The following is a 24,130-nucleotide window of genomic DNA, read 5'->3' as shown; positions in this document are numbered from 1 at the left end:
GACGACATCATAAAATCAACGGAGTGTTTTCCAATGCTTTTTAGTTGCATAGGGAATTGTAGTCTTGTAGTCCAAACCCAAACTTTATACTCTCAGCTTTCATTTGTATAGAGCTGGCCACCTGAAGACCACAAAATGGAAACGTGGTTTTGGATTCTTGGCTGGTCTCTTTCCATCCTGTCCATGACTGGAAATGGCTTTATTATTTTCCTTGTTTGCAGAAGGAGGCGGCTTCGAAACAAAACCAACGCGTTTGTCGTTTCTCTCGCATTGGCAGACTTCTGTGCTGGCTGGAGTGCTTTTCTACCGCTTTTCGTCTGCGAGGAGATAACCGGATGCGACCCTAAGGCCTTCCCAACCAGCTGGGTGGATTATTTCTGGTGGCTGTTTATTTTTGCGTCTGTGACAAACTTGTGCAGTTTAGTCCTGGATCGCTACATTGCTATTGTGAGACCGTTAAGTTACTTGACTTTTATGACACGCAGAAGCGTTTTTCAGATGATTTTCATGTCTTGGACCATTCCAGTCGTCGTTTTCTTGGCGTTTTTATTAAACTGGCTTGTTTTTGAAGAGATTGTGTTGTTTAAAGTGCTCATCTCAATTTCAACTGTATTTTTGGAAATCTTGCCGTCTTGTGTGTTAATTTTCTGCTTTGGATCAATGTATTATGTTGTTTATAAGCACGAAAGAGCCGCCCGCATCTTAGCAAACCAACTCCGCTTTAACCAAAGATTTTTGTTCAGAATCAAGGAAAAGGCTGCCGTGAAAATAATGGCAATTGTTATTGGTATATTCCTTCTCGCCTTCTCATTCGCTATACGATGTAGCTTCATACACATTTTGAAATACGGAAAACCGTGTGATGATAAAGAATATAAAATTCCCCTTCTTGTAATAAACTCCGTTGTTAACCCCTTCGCTTATGCCGTCTTCAAGAGAGACATAAACATGGAAATAAAACGGTATATTTGCTGCGTCATTTGTAAAAAGAAACACCACAGAGATCCAATTTATAAAAACAACAACTCTTTCATCCTGCGGAACTACAATATTTAACGCGTCAAACCAGAGCAGCTCCTAATCAACCAGAATTTGTCTTGAACTATTAATATTTGTTCCGCGATCGGGTTAACAATCCATAACTTAAGTATGAAATTATAATTAAGAATTTGCTTATGGTGTGTGCATGATGACAAGAGTAGATCATAACAATAAAAAAGGATCCTGTTAATCTCATCAAGTTTTATCGATTCTCGTTCCTTTTGGTTCATTTTTAACTGTTAAGGTTACTTTTGTCTAATTTTGCCAGTCTGTTTCATTTTATAGGTTTGCAAATCAGTCTGTCAGTCAGCCAGTCAGTTTGTCAATCGGCCAGTCAGTTTTCAGTCATTTCGTAAGTTACCTAGTCCATCAGTCAACTAAGTCTGTCAGTCAGTCAGTTGTCAGTCTCTCAGTCCTTCAGACAGTCAGTCAGTCAGTTTTCAGTACGTCTTTCAGTCAATAAGACAGTCAGTTTGAAGCCAATTGTCGGGGCAATCAGTTGATCAGTATTAGTCAGTGTTAGGTCATTTAATTGGTCAGCGTATTCAGTCACCCAGTAAATCAGTCAATCAGTTGATCAGTAAGTCGGTGTTCAGTCATTTAGCTAGTTGGTCAGCATATTCTGTCAGCTAGTCAGTCAGTCAGTCGGTCAGTCAATCAGGGTATTCAGTTGGTCATCCGATCATTCAGTCGGTCATTCAGTCGATCAGGGTATTCAGTCGTTCATCCAATCGTTCAGTCGGTCATCCGATCATTCAGACGGTCATCCGATCATTCAGTCGGTCATCCGATCATTCAGTCGGTCATCCGATCATTCAGTCGATCAGGGTATTCAGTCAGTCATCCGATCATTCAGCCGGCCATTCTATCATTGAGTCGGTCATTCAATTATTTAGTTGGTCATCCGATCATTGAGTCGGTCATCCGGCGATCATTGGGTCGGCCATCCGGCGATCATTGGGTCGGTCATCCGATCATTCAGTCAATCATTCGATCATTCAGTCGGTCATTCGATCATACAGTCAATCATCCGATCATTCAGTCGATCAGGGTATTCAGTCGGTCATCCGATCATTTAGTCGATCAGGGTATTCAGTCGGTCATCCGATCATTCAGTCGATCATTCGGCGATCATAAAGCCGGTCATTCGATCATTCAGCCAATCATTCAATCACTCGGTCATAAGATCATTCAGTCGGTCAGAGTATTAAGCCAGCCACTCAGTCAGTCCTTAGTCTGAGCATTCAGCTTCTCAGTCAATCGGTCATTCAGTCAGTCAATTGGTCGGTGAATTCAGCCAATCAGTCAGTCAGCCATTCAATCGGTTAATCAGTCAGAGAATTCACCCAGTCAGTCGGTAGGTCAGTCAGTCAGTCATACAATCAGTCTGTCGGTCAGAGTAGTGAAAGAAGAACGGCTATTTCGCGACGTAGATAAACGAAGTCAGCAAGCACTGCAATAAGCGATGAAAAAGTGAGTTTTCTTGAAAGTGAAGGTTTCCTTAGGCTTTGACTACTTAAATGGACCATTTCCCGCTTTCTTGTCGTTTGATTTTTTAGGATAATCTTGTTAACGATAACCTACACGACATAACAGTTTATAATCTCTTGAACAGTACCCTACTAATTCAGGCGGGTCTCATAGAGCCAGGCGTTCACTGATAATCGAAAAGTTAATTTGGTTTTCAAACGAATAATATGTTAATCCTGTTTAAGTTTCGAGCCGTTAAAGAATGAAGTCACAGATTTTCCTTGAACGAGTCTTGTCTACTTAAGAAATGAAATTTTATGCAGAACATTTTCATCTATTACGCTCGATTATATTGTTAGACATGCACCCACTGTTATACCACAGGCAGCCCAAGCTCCAGCTGTGAGATGATCATCTTGCGCAATAACAGTTAATGCGGAATTATAAGAGTTTTTATGGGAATATTTACGACCGCTCTAAGGAATAAAACAATACGTCAAATTCTCAATTAAAATATCTCACCTTACTTCCACAGCGTATCACTTGTTATCTGACTGCTTACTTTCATGAAAAGAACCCATTTTAGCGAGTTGTCCATTTCGAGGTTTTCAACGTACATAAGAAAAGCCCAAGGCTGAACACTCCATTTCCGAACGCCCGATCTGAGATGCGAAAAATTCCAATGCAAAATGGCCGGGCGGCCACAAATCCAACGCAGAATCCAAGCACACATACTGCAGTTTCATTTCAATTCAATAGAAACTCAATCTTCCTTGTGCGACCAACGCTGTGCCGCAGTTTGCTTCGAAAATTTCCAGTTTAGAGGTTTATAAGATTATTAATTATCTCTTCGCAGACGAAAAGCGGGGGAAAAGTACTGAGCCCAACACAGAAGTCCGCCGCTGCAAGAGAAACTATAAATGCGTTGGTTTTGCGAAGCCGCCGTCTTCTGCTAACGAGGCAGATGATAAATCCATTTCCAGTTATGGTCAGAATGGACAGAGACCAGCCAAGAATCGAAAACCAAGTTTCCATTTTGTGGTTGTTGAGTGGAAAGCTGTGAGGATATACTTTCGCTGAGGACTTGAACTAATGTAAGAACAAAGGAAACTAATCATAGGAGAGGCACGTCGGAGGGGAAACACCCGTGTGTGCATCTTCCTTCCTTTAGTTCATTGAGTTACCAAATCTGGAATGGAGGATTGTGGGTTGACCTAACACTAACAGCGGCAAGAATTCAGCCTGATTAATCAATTGTGATGTATTTTTGAGGGACTTCCGAACAAGAGAAAATCACCAGATATTTTCAATGTTTGTTCTCAGTGTTGTGTCTCAGTTGTTGACAGTGTCTCAGTCTCAATGTTATTAGTTGTCGTTCGCAAACTTAATGACTCTAGATTTTTTCCCAATATATAGCTTTCTGTTAGGATCGATCATAACGTAATGCAAGCATAAATCGTTTTTACGTTATTGAACCGTTTTAACTTGTCAAAGGAAGAACTTATCCAGCAAGATTTTCCGTGTATGAATCCTGCGTATCCGAACGTTTTCATCTGATTGTGATTGATTATGTTGTTAGACATGCACTCATTATTGTTCAAATTAATTACGTCTGCCAAACTTCAGTAGAAGTACTTTTAGAAGTAGAGTTTTTCGGGTGACAACAGAAATAACATGCTTCTGGTTATACTAAAATTATATCTGTCATCATTGACTTGGAAATTAAGATAGTCCAATCGATCGTTTTGTCGGTTTATAGCTCAGGTGACTTGGTATAAAAATAAATAATTTCTCCCTACGAAAAGAGACATCCCATTTGCTGTGTTTAGTAGCTGGTCGTAAAGTGTGCAAGCTCAACTGAGAAATATGGAATTACAGGAAGTTGGATTACTGTGTTTTCATAGCAGCAAGGTAGATGGAGTTTAACAGGACGAAAAACGTTCGGTTTCGAACATGTTATGTACAGAAGGCAAGTCAGAGGCTCGATTAAACACAACTAAGAATATAATCGATTGCCTCGCAAAAACCGCGTGTCGAGAGTACTTTTGATGCAATTTGCAATATCGCTCACTCACTCACTCATGCCCATTATGCCGTGTGGCACGTAGGGCGGCTTCGAAGGATCGCCACGTCTGTCGGTTCTGGGCCAGCTATGTTCTTACCCATCCTCCTTGATAACTGTTTTGTGTGCGTAAAATAGTTCATTTCTCCCTTTAATACCTCTGTTGTCTTTTATCCTAAAAAGTTTTCAAAAGACCCTTTTTGGAAAATTTTCTTAACGTTTTTTCCTCCGCGCATCTTTATGTTTTAAAGGGCTGTTTCTTATATGACAAGTAATTGACTTACTCCCAATGTTTCCAGCTTAGAATTCACTGTTTTCCTTATGTCAGATGACAGACAAGGAGATATTCTCAACTTTGTTCCTCTTTTTTCCTGCAGAGGTCCGAGTACGAGCAAACCGTATGTCTCTGTCGTGTTCATTTAACCTTTCTCGCATTGATCTCCCTGTTTCGCCCGCGGTATATTGTTGGTACGGACCCGTTTCAGTTAAGGTTTTCATTTTGTCATGGTAAGTGTCTGTGTCTAGGATACACTAGCGCAGCCTTTTCTGCTGGCAGAATAGTGATAGTGTCGTGTTGTTTTAGATTCTTAAAGGCCTTTTGCATATCCTTGGGCTTGGGTGGTTTGGCCTGTTGAAGGATACCGTTTACAGTTCGTCTTACGGTGTCTGCTTGCTTTGAGTCAAGCACTCTTATTGCCGACTAGACTTTGGTGACTATTTCTGTAGCTGGGATGTTGGATGGATTGGTGAAAAATTGTTTATCTATTTCATTAGTACCGTCATGTTCGGCCATTTTTCTCTCAACACTCCCAACTTGAATTACACTTCTACGTATACGCCTTTAGGCTCGTCGGAATATTGCATGAAACGTCATTTCGGCATAAATGCCATCCTGGAATGCATCTAATATGCAGGTTGAATATTCTTATTTTTCGGCTGTGTTTAGAGAAGCTAGTAATATTCATGTGAATCGTAACTGAAAAAAAATTACTGGCAGAATAGCACGGTCGCACTTGTTAATGTTAATTTTTTGGTTTCATTGAATCCTATCCTGCTTTAAAATTCGTGGGGAGGGGCCATGGAAGTTTAGACAGGTGAGGAAAAATAAAATAGAGTAGTAGCAATGGTAAAATTGGTCCGCAGATGCGTGCTTTAATGATCTACCGGAAAATACGAATATGATACGTCAAGAATATGATTGTAAATTTTCCAAAGTGCTTTTTTTATTACTGACACATGGAGAAACGTGCAATTTGTGGAAATCCTATTTAGCATAAATTAATATTTTGCCGGCACGTATAAGAGGACTGGGGCGGGTGCAAGGTGCGCGGAGAGTTATGGGATGGTTGTTTGTAGGTAGAGGTCGTTAGTAGGGCAAGGCATTCTACGGTCAGCCTTCGCTGTGTTTAGTTGTTCGTTTTCGTTTTCGTACAAGTTTAGAGCTTTACTTGCATACTACCTTAAGTAACTGTGTATAACATGTCATTCATAGGATACCCTTAAACCCCAAGGGTGGCACCGCTGCCTTAGTTAGGGGTACGCGTTCCCCGTTTTTTCCGCCTGCTGGTTTTTAGAGGTTTTTGTGTCCGGCTTTGATGCATTTAGTTTACTTCAATCGTATAAGACTTTCGTAGGCATATCGATTTGGCGTTAAATAAACGGTGGCTTGGCTGGCCAACGCGCCCAGATATCAACTCTTTGTGTGCCCAGTTGAGTAGTGGAGACAAAATCCTGAACACACATATGTAAATAGTGTTTGTCACCATTTAAAATATGATACTTCGATTATGATGTCTTATTCATAAAAGGGAGCAGAAAACACAAACACAAATACGATAGCAAGAATAGCAACCTGGTTTTGGATGCTTGGCTGATCTCTTTCCATCCTAACCATAACTAGAAATGGATTTATTATCTTCCTCGTTTACAGCAGACGATGGCTTCGAACCAAAACCAACGCGTTTGTCGTTTCTCCTCACCAAATCAATACAATATCAAACAGAAAGGTGATGAACATAAGAGAAAATATCAGTTAGGGGAGTATTAGTTGATTCAATACCAAATTCTCAGAACTGACATCATATGAGTTGTATGGCAAACAGTAAGGAGAATTGCTAATGAGATCTTGAGAGGGACATAAGGAAGGAGGTAAAAAGAGTTGTTAGATATAGAGAGAAATTCAGTTTTGAAAAGGCCTCGTCCACAATAGCGCGTTTACCTGACGATAATGTCTACTTTTTCCTTTGCATTTTGCTTGTCATCCACACTTAAACACCAAAAAACGCAGATGCAAAGTAGATATTCGGAAAAGGTTACACTGGTGGAGTATTTTGAAAATGCACCACGTTTGAAATGTTCCGTTTTCTGTGTGGACAGATGGAGAAGGAAGCTTTTAAAAAAGATGGCAAAGAAGTAGGTCAGATATTGTCGGGTGATTCTAAGCGGAAGATTGGTAAAAATGCATCAAAACGTTGGAGTTTTCAAAAGATAATGCAGTATAGAAGGCAGGTGAGAAAAAATCGATAAACACTTGCGTAGGTGAAGATGCTTTGCCTCGTTTAGGTAGAGTCTAAAAACGTTGTGATAAGTGTTGTCGCGACAGATTTTACGAAATATTTTATCATCAAGCTCACAACTATAATTTAAAGTGTAACCCACTATAAAGTGACCGAACACTAAGTTTAAAAGAGGAGAAGAGACTTGTTTTAACCAAATGCGACTGATGATAACTTGTCGCTGTATGCAAATAAAACAAAGTGAACTGTCTTCATAGGGAAGTTTCATCTTTCAATTAGTTAACGTGTTGAAAGTAATGAAACGAGGTATGCAACGATTTTACTCCATATCGAAGAATGTAGCGGGTGATTTACTAACTGTTCGATGTTTTTGACAGTGGAAAGGCAAAAATGGAACTTTTGCCCTCTTTCTTTAGCCATCTATAAAATTGAAGGAGGAAAATATGACTCGCTAAAAATAGATAAGGTGGTTGAAGAATTGTTAAGAAGCGCCTGAATAAATTGCATTTTTGAGACTTAGCAATCAGCGAAAATATTATGAAATTACACTTATTTTGAGGAGAAGCAAGTTTATAACAAAAATCAACTACAAAGAACTGATATAGAAATAGCCGAAAATACCGGGCGCTTTTGCTCGCTAGGGCATTAGCGTTTCATTATGGAATTGCCTTTTTTAATCGATGTTTTCATCCAAACAGAAAGCAGTTAATGTTAGCATCATTTCACCACTACTGCTTTCGATAAACTTTATTACTTGTTTTCTGACAGTGTTTTTTGCAATTAGTCTGTATATTATGACATTTTATTTTAAGACAACAAAAGGAGACCTGACAATGTGCTGAAGCTGTCAGAGATAAGTTGTCAAAATCAATATTTAGCTATCTTCAATAATTTAGTTTCTTACTGCTCGTGGAAAAGGTTCATATCACCACGAACATCGTACGATTTTCATCAATTAGAATAGAAGTGTACTAGAATGAGTACCCCGTGGTTGCCTCTCTTGTGATCAGTTACCTTCCTTTGATTCATTGACTTCATTGAAGGACTAAAGGCTGTTAACTTAACGGTAAGAGCGGCCGGATTTCAGGCTGATTTGTCAACTGCGATGTGTTTGAGGGAGACGACATCATAAAATCAACGAAGTGTTTTCCAGTGCTTTTTAATTGCATAGGGAATTGTAGTCTTGTAGTCCAAACCCAAACTTTATACTTTCAGCTTTCATTTGTATTGGGCTGGCCACCTGAAGACCACAAAATGGAAACGTGGTTTTGGATTCTTGGCTGGTCTCTTTCCATCCTGTCCATGACTGGAAATGGCTTTATTATTTTCCTTGTTTGCCGAAGGTGGCGGCTTCGAAACAAAACCAACGCGTTTGTCGTTTCTCTCGCAGTGGCAGACTTCTGTGCTGGCTGGAGTGCTTTTCCACCGCTTTTCGTCTGCGAGGAGATAGTTGGATGCGACCCTACGGCCTTCATAGCCAACGGGGTGGATTATTTCAGGTGGCTGTTTATGTATGCGTCTGTGACAAACTTGTGCAGTTTAGTCCTGGATCGCTACATTGCTATTGTGAGGCCTTTAAGTTACTTGACTTTTATGACACGCAGAAGCGTTTTCCGGATGATTTTCATGTCTTGGACCATTCCAGTTGTTGCCGCCTTTGCGCTTTTACTAAACTGGCTTGTTTTTGAAGAGATTGTGTTGTTTAAAGTGCTCATGTCAATTTTCATGGTATTTTTAGAAATCTTGCCGTCTTGTGTGTTAATTTTCTGCTTTGGATCAATGTATTATGTTGTTTATAAGCACGAAAGAGCCGCCCGTATCTTAGCAAACCAACTCCGCTTTAACCAAAGATCTTTGTTCAGAATCAAGGAAAAGGCTGCCGTGAAAATAATGGCAATTGTTATTGGTATATTCCTTCTCGCCTTCTCATTCGCTATACGATGTAGCTTCATATACATTTTGAAAGACGGAAAACCGTGTGATGATAAAGAATATAAAATTCCCCTTCTTGTATTAAACTCCGTTGTTAACCCCTTCGCTTATGCCGTCTTCAAGAGAGACATAAACATGGAGATAAAACGGTATATTTGCTGCGTCATTTGTAAAAAGAAACATCACAGTGATCCAATTTATGAAAACAACTCTTTCATCCTGCGCAACTACAATATTTAACGCGTCAAACCGGAGCAGCATACCCTGAAAAAACTCCTAATCAACCAGAATTTGTCTTGAACTATTAATATTTGTTCCGCGATCGGGTTAACAATCAATAACTTAAGTATGAAATTATAATTCAGAATTTGCTTATGGTGTGTGCATGATGACAAGAGTAGATCATAACAATAAAAAAGGATCCTGTTAATCTCATCAAGTTTTATCGATTCTCGTTCCTTTTGGTTCATTTTTAACTGTTAAGGTTACTTTTGTCTAATTTTACCAGTCTGTTTCATTTTATAGGTTTGCAAATCAGTCTGTCAGTCAGCCAGTCAGTTTGTCAATCGGCCAGTCAGTTTTCAGTCATTTCGTAAGTTACCTAGTCCATCAGTCAACTAAGTCTGTCAGTCAGTCAGTTGTCAGTCTCTCAGTCCTTCAGACAGTCAGTCAGTCAGTTTTCAGTACGTCTTTCAGTCAATAAGACAGTCAGTTTGAAGTCAATTGTCGGGGCAATCAGTTGATCAGTATTAGTCAGTGTTAAGTCATTTAATTGGTCAGCGTATTCAGTCAACTAGTAAGTCAGTCAATCAGTTGATCAGTTAGTCAGTGTTCAGTCATTTAGCTAGTTGGTCAGCATATTCTGTCAGCTAGTCAGTCAGTCAGTCAGTCGGTCAGTCAATCAGGGTATTCAGTCAGTCATCCGATCATTCAGCCGGCCATTCTATCATTGAGTCGGTCATTCAATTATTTAGTTGGTCATCCGATCATTGAGTCGGTCATCCGGCGATCATTGGGTCGGTTATCCGATCATTCAGTCAATCATTCGATCATTCAGTCGGTCATTCGATCATTCAGTCAATCATCCGATCATTCAGTCGATCAGGGTATTCAGTCGGTCATCCGATCATTTAGTCGATCAGGGTATTCAGTCGGTCATCCGATCATTCAGTCGATTATCCGGCGATCATAAAGCCGGTCATTCGATCATTCAGCCAATCATTCAATCACTCAGTCGGTCATCCGATCATTCAGTCGGTCATAAGATCATTCAGTCGGTCAGAGTATTAAGCCAGCCATTCAGTCAGTCCTTAGTCTGTGCATTCAGCCCCTCAGTCAATCGGTCATTCAGTCGGTCAGTTGGTCGGTGAATTCAGCCAATCAGTCAGTCAGCCATTCAATCGGTTAATCAGTCAGAGAATTCACCCAGTCAGTCGGTAGGTCAGTCAGTCAGTCATACAATCAGTCTGTCGGTCAGAGTAGTGAAAGAAGAACGGCTATTTCGCGACGTAGATAAACGAAGTCAGCAAGCACTGCAATAAGCGATGAAAAAGTGAGTTTTCTTGAAAGTGAAGGTTTCCTTAGGCTTTGACTACTTAAATGGACCATTTCCCGCTTTCTTGTCGTTTGATTTTTTAGGATAATCTTGTTAACGATAACCTACACGACATAACAGTTTATAATCTCTTGAACAGTACCCTACTAATTCAGGCGGGTCTCATAGAGCCAGGCGTTCACTGATAATCGAAAAGTTAATTTGGTTTTCAAACGAATAATATGTTAATCCTGTTTAAGTTTCGAGCCGTTAAAGAATGAAGTCACAGATTTTCCTTGAACGAGTCTTGTCTACTTAAGAAATGAAATTTTATGCAGAACATTTTCATCTATTACGCTCGATTATATTGTTAGACATGCACCCACTGTTATACCACAGGCAGCCCAAGCTCCAGCTGTGAGATGATCATCTTGCGCAATAACAGTTAATGCGGAATTATAAGAGTTTTTATGGGAATATTTACGACCGCTCTAAGGAATAAAACAATACGTCAAATTCTCAATTAAAATATCTCACCTTACTTCCACAGCGTATCACTTGTTATCTGACTGCTTACTTTCATGAAAAGAACCCATTTTAGCGAGTTGTCCATTTCGAGGTTTTCAACGTACATAAGAAAAGCCCAAGGCTGAACACTCCATTTCCGAACGCCCGATCTGAGAAGCGAAAAATTCCAATGCAAAATGGCCGGGCGGCCACAAATCCAACGCAGAATCCAAGCACACATACTGCAGTTTCATTTCAATTCAATAGAAACTCAATCTTCCTTGTGCGACCAACGCTGTGCCGCAGTTTGCTTCGAAAATTTCCAGTTTAGAGGTTTATAAGATTATTAATTATCTCATCGCAGACGAAAAGCGGGGGAAAAGTACTGAGCCCAACACAGAAGTCCGCCGCTGCAAGAGAAACTATAAATGCGTTGGTTTTGCGAAGCCGCCGTCTTCTGCTAACGAGGCAGATGATAAATCCATTTCCAGTTATGGTCAGAATGGACAGAGACCAGCCAAGAATCGAAAACCAAGTTTCCATTTTGTGATTGTTGAGTGGAAAGCTGTGAGGATATACTTTCGCTGAGGACTTGAACTAATGTAAGAACAAAGGAAACTAATCATAGGAGAGGCACGTCGGAGGGGAAACACCCGTGTGTGCATCTTCCTTCCTTTAGTTCATTGAGTTACCAAATCTGGAATGGAGGATTGTAGGTTGACCTAACACAAAGAGCGGCAAGAATTCAGCCTGATTAATCAATTGTGACGTATTTTTGAGGGACCTCCGAACAAGAGAAAATCACCAGATATTTTCAATGTTTGTTCTCAGTGTTGTGTCTCAGTTGTTGACAGTGTCTCAGTCTCAATGTTGTTAGTTGTCGTTCGCAAACTTAATGACTCTAGATTTTTTCCCAATATATAGCTTTCTATTAGGATCGATCATAACGTAATGCAAGCATTCCCTATTAGAGAAATTAACGTTTATAAGCAGGAAACAAGTTATATAGTTTTAGGATTCAAATTATTGAGTAAAGCTCAAAATGAAATGTTATACTCGTGTCTTATTGATATAAAGTTTCATCGCTGGGCATAAAATGCAAATGAATAAGGTCTAGAGATCTTAAACTAGATCTCAATGTCAAATGAGATCAGGTTGTTCGTTTGAAAAATGAGTAATTCTACTATGTTGAAAAAGCTAACTTAAATGAGATGCGTTTAAATTTTCCTAAGGAATAAGACTGAGCAAGAACATGGAAGTTAGAGTAATGAGCTAGTTATCTCTCCATGCTAAGTTAAAATTCAACAGGTGCAAAAATTTTGGCCTAAATTTGCGCATGTTTTTAAAAGTACAAGGAGGACTTAGAATAAAAAATTTAAAAAATTGACTTTCTGAGATGCGCTTGGCAGAGTATGTATATGCTGCGAATGAAGAAAATTAGTACTATTCCGAAATAAATTGCAAATGAGTTCTAATGTTGATGTCTGTTGAGATCAGCTGGTTTACTGGAAGCGATAGTTCTATCCTGCATAATAAACAACCAAATTTTGAATTACTGAGTTAATCCTAAACCTTTAAGACTGGACTAGCACCAAATTTATCTCTTCGGTATCATTGTTAAATCTTGAATCAAACATTATGGTCTTACTTAAAATGAAGAAAGGGAGATACTGAGTCAAACAGATGATGATACGTGGACCGTTAATTTGGAGTATGCAGAACGTGTTTATTTTCAGACTTTATGAATGGTCAAGCGGTGGTGTATACAATGCAAAGCCGGTGAAACACCACTTACGCCGTATGGCTTTTGTCGTTCGCAAACGTGAGTACGATAATATTAGTTACCTTACGATGATTTGTTTTTTTCTTGGACTCAAAGAAGGAAAAGCAATTGAACGAAATGGTTCGCTTAAAATTTTTTGTGCTGTGAACTGCATTTCTGAGACTTTGAACTATCAAGTTGGACAACCGATATGCGGTTAAAAACACCTTCCACATTCGTTCCTTGGATGATTTGCCGCTTACTTGTCGTTTTGTCCTAGGAAGATTTTGTTAACAATACCCTACAACACAAATTCAGTAAGGTCTCACGAAGCCAGGTGCTCACTGATAACCAAAAAATTGCCTTGGAAAGCCGCCGGTGGGCTTTTGAGAGAGTTATAAATTTAGTTTTTTTAATCAGTGAAGCTTTTACATTCGAATCAAGTTCGGATTATAAGTAAATCGTTTTTACGTTATTGAACCGTTTTAACTTGTCAAAGGAAGAACTTATCCAGCAAGATTTTTCGTGTATGAATCATGCGTATTTAAGAAATTTTTTCCGAACGTTTTCATCTCATTGTGATTGATTATGTTGTTAGACATGCACTCATTGTTGTTCAAATTAATTACGTCTGCCAAACTTCAGTAGAAGTACTTTTAGAAGTAGAGTTTTTCGGGTGACAAGAGAAATAACATGCTTCTGGTTATACTAAAATTATATCTGTCATCATTGACTTGGAAATTAAGATAGTCCAATCGATCGTTTTGTCAGTTTATAGCTCAGGTGACTTGGTATAAAAATAAATAATTTCTCCCTACGAAAAGAGACATCCCATTTGCTGTGTTTAGTAGCTGGTCGTAAAGTGTGCAAGCTCAACTGAGAAATATGGAATTACAGGAAGTTGGATTACTGTGTTTTCTTAGCAGCAAGGTAGATGGAGTTTAACAGGACGAAAAACGTTCGGTTTCGAACATGTTATGTACAGAAGGCAAGTCAGAGGCTCGATTAAACACAACTAAGAATATAATCGATTGTCTCGCAAAAACCGTGTGTCGAGAGTACTTTTGATGCAATTTGCAATATCACTCACTCACTCACTCATGCCCATTATGCCGTGTGGCACGTAGGGCGGCTACGAAGGATCGCCACGTCTGTCGGTTCTGGGCCAGCTATGTTCTTACCCATCCTCCTTGATAACTGTTTTACGTGCGTAAAATAGTTCATTTCTCCCTTGAATACCTCTGTTGTCTTTTATCCTAGAAAGTTTTCAAAAGACGCTTTTTGGAAATTTTCTTAACGTTTTTCCTGTGCGCATCTTTATGTTTTAAAGGGCTGTTTCTTATAGACAAGTAATTGACTTACTCCCAATGTTTCCAGCTTAGAATTCACTGTTTTCTTTATGTCAGATGACAGACAAGGAGATATTCTCAACTTTGTTCCTCTTTTTTCCCGTAGAGGTCCGAGTACCAGCAAACCGTATGTCTCTGTCATGTTCATTTAACCTTTCTCGCATGGATCTCCCTGTTTCGCCCGCGGTATATTGTTGGTACGGACCCGTTTCAGTTAAGGTTTTCTTTTTTTCATGGTAGGTGTTTGTGTCTAGGATACACTAGCGCAGCCTTTTCTGCTGGCAGAATAGTGATAGTGTCGTGTTGTTTTAGATTCTTAAAGGCCTTTTGCATATCCTTCGTGATGTTGGGCTTGGGTGGTTTGGCCTGTTGAAGGATACCGTTTACAGTTCGTCTTACGGTGTCTGCTTGCTTTGAGTCAAGCACTCTTATTGCCGACTAGACTTTGGTGACTATTTCTGTAGCTGGGATGTTGGATGGATTGGTGAAAAATTGTTTACCTATTTCATTAGTACCGTCATGTTCGGCCATTTTTCTCTCAACACTCCTAACTTGAATTACACTCCTACGTATGCGCCTTTAGGCTCGTCGGAATATTGCATGAAACGTCATTTCAGCATAAATGCCTTCCTGGAATGCATCTCATATGCAGGTTGAATATTCTCATTTTTCGGCTGTGTTTAGAGAAGCTAGTAATATTCATGTGAATCGTAACTGAAAAAAAATTACTGGCAGAATAGCACGGTCGCACTTGTTAATGTTAATTTTTTGGTTTTATTGAATTCTATCCTGCTTTAAAATTCGTGGGGAGGGGCCATGGAAGTTTAGACAAGTGAGGAAAAATAAAATAGAGTAGTAGCAATGGTAAAATTGGTCCGCAGATGCGTGCTTTAATGATCTACCGGAAAATACGAGTATGATGCGTCAAGAATATGATTGTAAATTTTCCAAAGTGCTTTTTTATTACTGACGAATTAAAACACATGGAGAAACGTGCAATTTGTGGAAATCCTATTTAGCATAAATTAATATTTTGCCGGCACGTATAAGAGGACTGGGGCGGGTGTAAGGTGCGCGGAGAGTTATGGGATGGTGGTTTGTAGGTAGAGGTCGTTAGTAGGGCAAGGCATTCTACGGTCAGCCTTCGCTGTGTTTAGTTGTTCGTTTTCGTTTTTGTACAAGTTTAGAGCTTTACTTGCATACTACCTTAAGTAACTGTGTATAACATGTCATTCATAGGATACCCTTAAACCCCAAGGGTGGCACCGCTGCCTTAGTTGGGGGTACGCGTTCCCCCTTTTTTTCCGCCTGCTGGTTTTTAGGGGTTTTTGTGTCCGGCTTTGATGCATTTAGTTTACTTCAATCGTATAAGACTTTCGTAGGCATATCGATTTGGCGTTAATATAAACGGTGTCTTGGCTGGCCAACGCGCCCAGATATCAACTCTTTGTGTGCCCGGTTGAGTAGTGGAGACAAAATCCTGAACACACATATGTAAATAGTGTTTGTCACCATTTAAAATATGATACTTCGATTATGATGTCTTATTCATAAAAGGGAGCAGAAAACACAAACACAAATACGATAGCAAGAATAGCAACCTGGTTTTGGATGCTTGGCTGATCTCTTTCCATCCTAACCATAACTAGAAATGGATTTATTATCTTCCTCGTTTACAGCAGACGATGGCTTCGAATCAAAACCAACGCGTTCGTCGTTTCTCCTCACCAAATCAATACAATATCAAACAGAAAAGTGATGAACATAAGAGAAAATATCAGCTAGGGGAGTATTAGTTGATTCAATACCAAATTCTCAGAACTGACATCATATGAGTTGTATGGCAAACAGTAAGGAGAATTGCTAATGAGATCTTGAGAGGGACATAAGGAAGGAGGTAAAAAGAGTTGTTAGATATAGAGAGAAACTCAGTTTTGAAAAGGCCTCGTCCACACTAGCGTATTTACCTGACGTTCGATAATGTCTACTTTTTCCTTTCCATTTTGCTTGTCATCCACACTTAAACACCAAAAAACGCAGATGCAAAGTAGATATTCGGAAAAGGTTACACTGGTGGAGTATTTTGAAAATGCACCACGTTTGAAATGTTCCGTTTTCTGTGTGGACAGATGGAGAAGGAAGCTTTTAAAAAAGATGGCAAAGAAGTAGGTCAGATATTGTCGGGTGATTCTAAGCGGAAGATTGGTGAAAATGCATCAAAACGTTGGAGTTTTCAAAAGATAATGCAGTATAGAAGGCAGGTGAGAAAAAATCGATAAACACTTGCGTAGGTGAAGATGCTTTGCCTCGTTTAGGTAGAGTCTAAAAACGTTGTTATTAGTGTTGTCGCGACAGATTTTACGAAATATTTTATCATCAAGCTCACAACTATAATTTAAAGTGTAACCCACTATAAAGTGACCGAACACTAAGTTTAAAAGAGGAGAAGAGACTTGTTTTAACCAAATGCGACTGATGATAACTTGTCGCTATATGCAAATAAAACAAAGTGAACTTTCTTCATAGGGAAGTTTCATCTTTCAATTAGTTAGCGTGTTGAAAGTAATGGAACGAGGTATGCAACGATTTTACTCCATATCGAAGAATGTAGCGGGTGATTTACTAACTGTTCGATGTTTTTGACAGTGGAAAGGCAAAAATGCCCTCTTTTGCCCTCTTTCTTTAGCCATCTATAAAATTAAAGGAGGAAAATATGACTCGCTAAAAATGGATAAGGTGGTTAAAGAATTGTTAAGAAGCGCCTGAATAAATTGCATTTTTGAGACTTAGCAATCAGCGAAAATACTATGAAATTACACTTATTTTGAGGAGAAGCAAGTTTATAACAAAAATCAACTACAAAAAACTAATATAGAAATAGCCGGAAATACCGGGCGCTTTTGCTCGCTAGGGCATTAGCGTTTCGTTATGGAATTGACTTTTTTAAGCGATGTTTTAATCCAAACAGAAAGCAGTTAATGTTAGCATCATTTCACCACTACTGCTTTCAATAAACTTTATTACTTGTTTTCTGACAGTGTTTTTTGCAATTAGTCTGTATATTATGACATTTTATTTTAAGACAACAAAAGGAGACTTGACAATGTGCTGAAGCTGTCAGAGATAAGTTGTCAAAATCCATATTTAGCTATCTTCAATAATTCAGTTTCTTACTGCTCGTGGAAAGGTTCATATCACCACGAACATCGTGCGATTTTCATCAATTAGAATAGAAGTGTACTAGAATGAGTACCCCGTGGGTGCCTCTCTTGTGATCAGTTACCTTCCTTTGATTCATTGACTTCATTGAAGGACTAGAGGCTGTTAACTTAACGGTAAGAGCGGCCGGATTTCAGGCTGATTTGTCAACTGCGATGTGTTTGAGGGAGACGACATCATAAAATCAACGAAGTGTTTTCCAATGCTTTTTAGTTGCATAGGGAATTGTAGTCTTGTAGTCCAAACCCAAACTTTATACTTTCAGCTTTCATTTGTATTGGGCTGGCCACCTGAAGACCACAAAATGGAAACGTGGTTTTGGATTCTTGGCTGGTCTCTTTCCATCCTGTCCATGACTGGAAATGGCTTTATTATTTTCCTTGTTTGCAGAAGGTGGCGGCTTCGAAACAAAACCAACGCTTTTGTCGTTTCTCTCGCAGTGGCAGACTTCTGTGCTGGCTGGAGTGCTTTTCCACCGCTTTTCGTCTGCGAGGAGATAATTGGATGCGACCCTACGGCCATCATAGCCAACTGGGTGGATCGTTTCAGGTGGCTGTTTATGTATGCGTCTGTGACAAACTTGTGCAGTTTAGTCCTGGATCGCTACCTTGCTATTGTGAGGCCTTTAAGTTACTTGACTTTTATGACACGCAGAAGCGTTTTCCGGATGATTTTCATGTCTTGGACCATTCCAGTTGTTGCCGCCTTTGCGCTTTTACTAAACTGGCTTGTTTTTGAAGAGATTGTGTTGTTTAAAGTGCTCATGTCAATTTTAATGGTATTTTTAGAAATCTTGCCGTCTTGTGTGTTAATTTTCTGCTTTGGATCAATGTATTATGTTGTTTATAAGCACGAAAGAGCCGCCCGTATCTTAGCAAACCAACTCCGCTTTAACCAAAGATCTTTGTTCAGAATCAAGGAAAAGGCTGCCGTGAAAATAATGGCAATTGTTATTGGTATATTCCTTCTCGCCTTCTCATTCGCTATACGATGTAGTTTCATATACATTTTGAAAGACGGAAAACCGTGTGATGATAAAGAATATAAAATTCCCCTTGTTGTATTAAACTCCGTTGTTAACCCCTTCGCTTATGCCGTCTTCAAGAGAGACATAAACATGGAGATAAAACGGTGTATTTGCTGCGTCATTTGTAAAAAGAAACACCACAGTGATCCAATTTATGAAAACAACTCTTTCATCCTGCGCAACTACAATATTTAACGCGTCAAACCAGAGCAGCATACTCTAAATAAACTCCTAATCAACCAGAATTTGTCTTGAACTATTAATATTTGTTCCGCGATCGGGTTAACAGTCAATAACTTAAGTATGAAATTATAATTAAGAATTTGCTCATGGTGTGTGCATGATGACAAGAGTAGATCATAACAATAAAAAAGGATCCTGTTAATCTCATCAAGTTTTATCGATTCTCGTTCCTTTTGGTTCATTTTTAACTGTTAAGGTTACTTTTGTCTATTTTTGCCAGTCTGTTTCATTTTATAGGTTTGCAAATCAGTCTGTCAGTCAGCCAGTCAGTTTGTCAATCGGCCAGTCAGTTTTCAGTCATTTCGTAAGTTACCTAGTCCATCAGTCAACTAAGTCTGTCAGTCAGTCAGTTGTCAGTCTCTCATTCCTTCAGACAGTCAGTCAGTCAGTTTTCAGTACGTCTTTCAGTCAATAAGACAGTCAGTTTGAAGTCAATTGTCGGGGCAATCAGTTGATCAGTAGTAGTCAGTGTTAAGTCATTTAATTGGTCAGCGTATTCAGTGACCCAGTAAGTCAGTCAATCAGTTGATCAGTAAGTCAGTGTTCAGTCATTTAGCTAGTTGGTCAGCATATTCTGTCAGCTAGTCAGTCAGTCAGTCAGTCGGTCAGTCAATCAGGGTATTCAGTCGGTCATCCGATCATTCAGTCGGTCATTCGATCATTCAGTCGATCAGGGTATTCAGTCGTTCATCCAATCGTTTGGTCGGTCAACCGATCATTCAGACGGTCATCCGATCATTCAGTCGGTCATCCGATCATTCAGTCGGTCATCCGATCATTCAGTCGATCAGGGTATTCAGTCAGTCATCCGATCATTCAGCCGGCCATTCTATCATTGAGTCGGTCATTCAATTATTTAGTTGGTCATCCGATCATTGAGTCGGTCATCCGGCGATCATTGGGTCGGTCATCCGATCATTCAGTCAATCATTCGATCATTCAGTTGGTCATTCGATCATTCAGTCAATCATCCGATCATTCAGTCGATCAGGGTATTCAGTCGGTCATCCGATCATTTAGTCGATCAGGGTATTCAGTCGGTCATCCGATCATTCAGTCGATTATCCGGCGATCATAAAGCCGGTCATTCGATCATTCAGCCAATCATTCAATCACTCAGTCGGTCATCCGATCATTGAGTCGGTCATAAGATCATTCAGTCGGTAAGAGTATTAAGCCAGCCACTCAGTCAGTCCTTAGTCTGAGCATTCAGCTTCTCAGTCAGTCAGCCATTCAATCGGTTAATCAGTCAGAGAATTCACCCAGTCAGTCAGTCAGTCAGTCAGTCGGTAGGTCAGTCAGTCAGTCATACAATCAGTCTGTCAGTCAGAGTAGTGAAAGAAGAACGGCTATTTCGCGACGTAGATAAACGAAGTCAGCAAGCACTGCAATAAGCGATGAAAAAGTGAGTTTTCTTGAAAGTGAAGGTTTCCTTAGGCTTTGACTACTTAAATGGACCATTTCCCGCTTTCTTGTCGTTTGATTCTTTAGGATAATCTTGTTAACGATAACCTACACGACATAACAGTTTATAATCTCTTGAACAGTACCCTACTAATTCAGGCGGGTCTCATAGAGCCAGGCGTTCACTGATAATCGAAAAGTTAATTTGGTTTTCAAACGAATAATATGTTAATCCTGTTTAAGTTTCGAGCCGTTAAAGAATGAAGTCACAGATTTTCCTTGAACGAGTCTTGTCTACTTAAGAAATGAAATTTTATGCAGAACATTTTCATCTATTACGCTCGATTATATTGTTGGACATGCACCCACTGTTATACCACAGGCAGCCCAAGCTCCAGCTGTGAGATGATCATCTTGCGCAATAACAGTTAATGCGGAATTATAAGAGTTTTTATGGGAATATTTACGACCGCTCTAAGGAATAAAACAATACGTCATATTCTCAGTTAAAATATCTCACCTTACTTCCACAGCGTATCACTTGTTATCTGACTGCTTACTTTCATGAAAAGAACCCATTTTAGCGAGTTGTCCATTTCGAGGTTTTCAACGTACATAAGAAAAGCCCAAGGCTGAACACTCCATTTCTGAACGCCCGATCTGAGAAGCGAAAAATTCCAATGCAAAATGGCCGGGCGGCCACAAATCCAACGCAGAATCCAAGCACACATACTGCAGTTTCATTTCAATTCAATAGAAACTCAATCTTCCTTGTGCGACCAACGCTGTGCCGCAGTTTGCTTCGAAAATTTCCAGTTTAGAGGTTTATAAGATTATTAATTATCTCTTCGCAGACGAAAAGCGGGGGAAAAGTACTGAGCCCAACACAGAAGTCCGCCGCTGCAAGAGAAACTATAAATGCGTTGGTTTTGCGAAGCCGCCATCTTCTGCTAACGAGGCAGATGATAAATCCATTTCCAGTTATGGTCAGAATGGACAGAGACCAGCCAAGAATCGAAAACCAAGTACAAGAAAAGACGTTTGTCCAAGTTTTGAATTTTTGGATTGACATGTTAAGCATTACAGCTGCGTAGGATGAAAGAGTTGTTTTCATCAATTGGCTCTGTGCGGTTTCTTTTTTTACACACGACACAGCAAATATATCGTGTCTTCTCCATGTTTATGTCTCTCTTGAAGACGGCATAAGCGAAGGGGTTGACGACGGAGTTTAATACAAGAAGGGGTATTTTATATTCCTGACCATCACACGGTTTTTCGTCGTCATTCAAAATATAAATAAAGCTACATCGCAAGGCGAACGAGTAAGTTACAAGAAACAAACCAATCACAATTTCCATTATTTTCACAGCAGCCTTTTCCTTGATTCTGAGCAAAAATCTTTGGTCATTTATAGCGGAGTTGTTTTGCCAAGATGCGGGCGGCCCTTTCGTGCTTGTAAACAAAATAATACATTGATGCAAAGCAAAAAATTAGACCGGAACACGGTAAGAATTCTAGAAAAACAATGGTAATCAGTGTCAGCACTTTAAACAGCAGAATCTCTTAAAAAACAAGCCCGTTTAGTTAAAAAAGCCAAGACCAAAATAACTGGAATGGTCCAAGAGATAACAAACATTTGGAGAACGCGTTTGCGCGTCATAAAAGTCAAGTAACTTAACGGCTTCACAACAGCAACGTAGCGCTCCAGGACTAAACCGCACAAGTTTGTAACCGAAGCGTACCCAAAGAGCCATCTTAGATAATCCATCCCGCTCTCTAAGAAGGCCTTTGGGTTACATCCAATTACGGGTGTTTCCCCTCCGACGTGCCTCTCCTATGATTAGTTTCCTTCCTTTAGTTCATTGAGTTACCAAATCTGGAATGGAGGATTGTGGGTTGACCTAACACTAACAGCGGCAAGAATTCAGCCTGATTAATCAATTGTGACGTATTTTTGAGGGACCTCCGAACAAGAGAAAATCACCAGATATTTTCAATGTTTGTTCTTACATTAGTTCAAGTCCTCAGCGAAAGTATATCCTCACAGCTTTCCACTCAACAACCACAAAATGGAAACTTGGTTTTCGATTCTTGGCTGGTCTCTGTCCATTCTGACCATAACTGGAAATGGATTTATCATCTGCCTCGTTAGCAGAAGACGGCGGCTTCGCAAAACCAACGCATTTATAATTTCTCTTGCAGCGGCGGACTTCTGTGTTGGGCTCAGTACTTTTCCCCCGCTTTTCGTCTGCGAAGAGATAATTGGATGTAACCCAAAGGCCTTCTTAGAGAGCGGGATGGATTATCTAAGATGGCTCTTTGGGTACGCTTCGGTTACAAACTTGTGCGGTTTAGTCCTGGAGCGCTACGTTGCTGTTGTGAAGCCGTTAAGTTACTTGACTTTTATGACGCGCAAACGCGTTCTCCAAATGTTTGTTATCTCTTGGACCATTCCAGTTATTTTGGTCTTGGCTTTTTTACTAAACGGGCTTGTTTTTTAAGAGATTCTGCTGTTTAAAGTGCTGACACTGATTACCATTGTTTTTCTAGAATTCTTACCGTGTTCCGGTCTAATTTTTTGCTTTGCATCAATGTATTATTTTGTTTACAAGCACGAAAGGGCCGCCCGCATCTTGGCAAAACAACTCCGCTATAAATGACCAAAGATTTTTGCTCAGAATCAAGGAAAAGGCTGCTGTGAAAATAATGGAAATTGTGATTGGTTTGTTTCTTGTAACTTACTCGTTCGCCTTGCGATGTAGCTTTATTTATATTTTGAATGACGACGAAAAACCGTGTGATAGTCAGGAATATAAAATACCCCTTCTTGTATTAAACTCCGTCGTCAACCCCTTCGCTTATGCCGTCTTCAAGAGAGACATAAACATGGAGAAGACACGATATATTTGCTGTGTCGTGTGTAAAAAAAGAAACCGCACAGAGCCAATTGATGAAAACAACTCTTTCATCCTACGCAGCTGTAATGCTTAACATGTCAATCCAAAAATTCAAAACTTGGACAAACGTCTTCTCGACTGTCTTCAGCTATGCACCACGAGTTAAAAGTACATTAGTAAGATTAGGATTTTGCTGACGGAGTATGCATGATGAGGAGAGTAGATCATACCTTTCATATTAATGTCTAAAAAGAATTATTTTCATCTCATCAATCCTTACCAATTCGTATTTCTTTTTGTATATTTTCAATTGTTACGGTTAGTTTTTTTCTACTTCTGCTAATTGGTCTGTTTCATTTTATAATTTTGCAAACCATTCTGTCCGTCAGTCAGTTTGTCTCTCAATCTGTCAATAAGTTAGTCAGTGAGACATTCAGTCCGTCAATCAGTCAGTTAGTCTGTCAGTCAGTTAGTAAGTCAGTTGATCAGTTAGTCGGTCAGTCACTTAGTCAGTCAATCAATCAGTTTTCATTTAGTCCGTCAGTCCTTCACTTAGTCGGTCGGTCAGTCAGTCAGTCAGTCAGTTATTTAATCAGTCAGTCACTCAATTAGTCAGTCACTCAGTCAATCAGTCAGTTTTCAGTCAGTCCGTCAGTCCGTGAGTTAGTCTGTATGTCAGTCACTTAGTCTGTCATTCAGTCAGTCAGTTCATCTGTCCTTCCGTCAGTCCGTCCGTCCGTCCATCCGTCCGTCCGTCCCCCGTTCCTCCGTCCGTCCGTCCGTCCGTCCGTCCCTCCATCCGTCCATCCGTCCGCTAGTCAGTAAGTCAGTCACTCAGATCTAATTCATACCGTCAGTCAATCATTCAGTCGGTCAGGGTGGTCAGTAATTTAGTTATTAAGCCAGTTTTCAATATACAACTGAATAAAGGGAGTGAAGATTTTAAAGAAACTGTGGTGCTCGTCAATGTCGGGTATAAAAAGATATATGATATCGTTTTATCAAGTTTCTTGACAAATATTGTGTCCGAAATTATTTCTTCGCCATTGTGGCTTTGTTGAAGGCAAATCTAACTTCGATTGTGTTTTTCTAAGATTAAAAGAGTAAACAGTTATTTCGTGGTCAGTAAGCACTGTAATACGCCCATGAAAAAGTGAGTTTTCATCA

The 24,130-nt window shown here is 39.7% G+C and overlaps 3 protein-coding genes and 1 pseudogene across 3 annotated transcripts; all 4 read left to right on the top strand.

The window, feature by feature from the left end:
- Positions 1–90: 90 nt before the first annotated feature.
- Positions 91–3,927, top strand: LOC136278913 (adenosine receptor A2b-like). Its single transcript, XM_066162134.1, has 2 exons — positions 91–1,007; positions 3,894–3,927. Exons 1-2 carry the CDS (start codon positions 136–138, stop codon positions 3,925–3,927), a joined length of 906 nt encoding a protein of 301 aa, XP_066018231.1. The 5' UTR covers positions 91–135.
- Positions 3,928–8,343: 4,416 nt separating this feature from the next.
- On the top strand, positions 8,344–9,261 carry LOC131796726 (trace amine-associated receptor 3-like). Its single transcript, XM_059114327.2, has one exon. The coding sequence runs from the start codon at positions 8,344–8,346 to the stop codon at positions 9,259–9,261; it is 918 nt and encodes a 305-aa protein (XP_058970310.2).
- An 8,435-nt stretch (positions 9,262–17,696) lies between these two features.
- On the top strand, positions 17,697–18,614 carry LOC131796723 (trace amine-associated receptor 3-like). The gene has a single exon (XM_059114325.2). The coding sequence runs from the start codon at positions 17,697–17,699 to the stop codon at positions 18,612–18,614; it is 918 nt and encodes a 305-aa protein (XP_058970308.2).
- A 3,521-nt stretch (positions 18,615–22,135) lies between these two features.
- Positions 22,136–23,057, top strand: LOC136278911 (histamine H2 receptor-like; annotated as a pseudogene).
- Positions 23,058–24,130: the final 1,073 nt, after the last annotated feature.

This window comes from Pocillopora verrucosa, chromosome 1, assembly GCF_036669915.1.
Source record: "Pocillopora verrucosa isolate sample1 chromosome 1, ASM3666991v2, whole genome shotgun sequence".
Classification (NCBI taxonomy): domain Eukaryota; kingdom Metazoa; phylum Cnidaria; class Anthozoa; order Scleractinia; family Pocilloporidae; genus Pocillopora; species Pocillopora verrucosa.
This window is presented reverse-complemented; position numbering and strand designations above follow the sequence as displayed.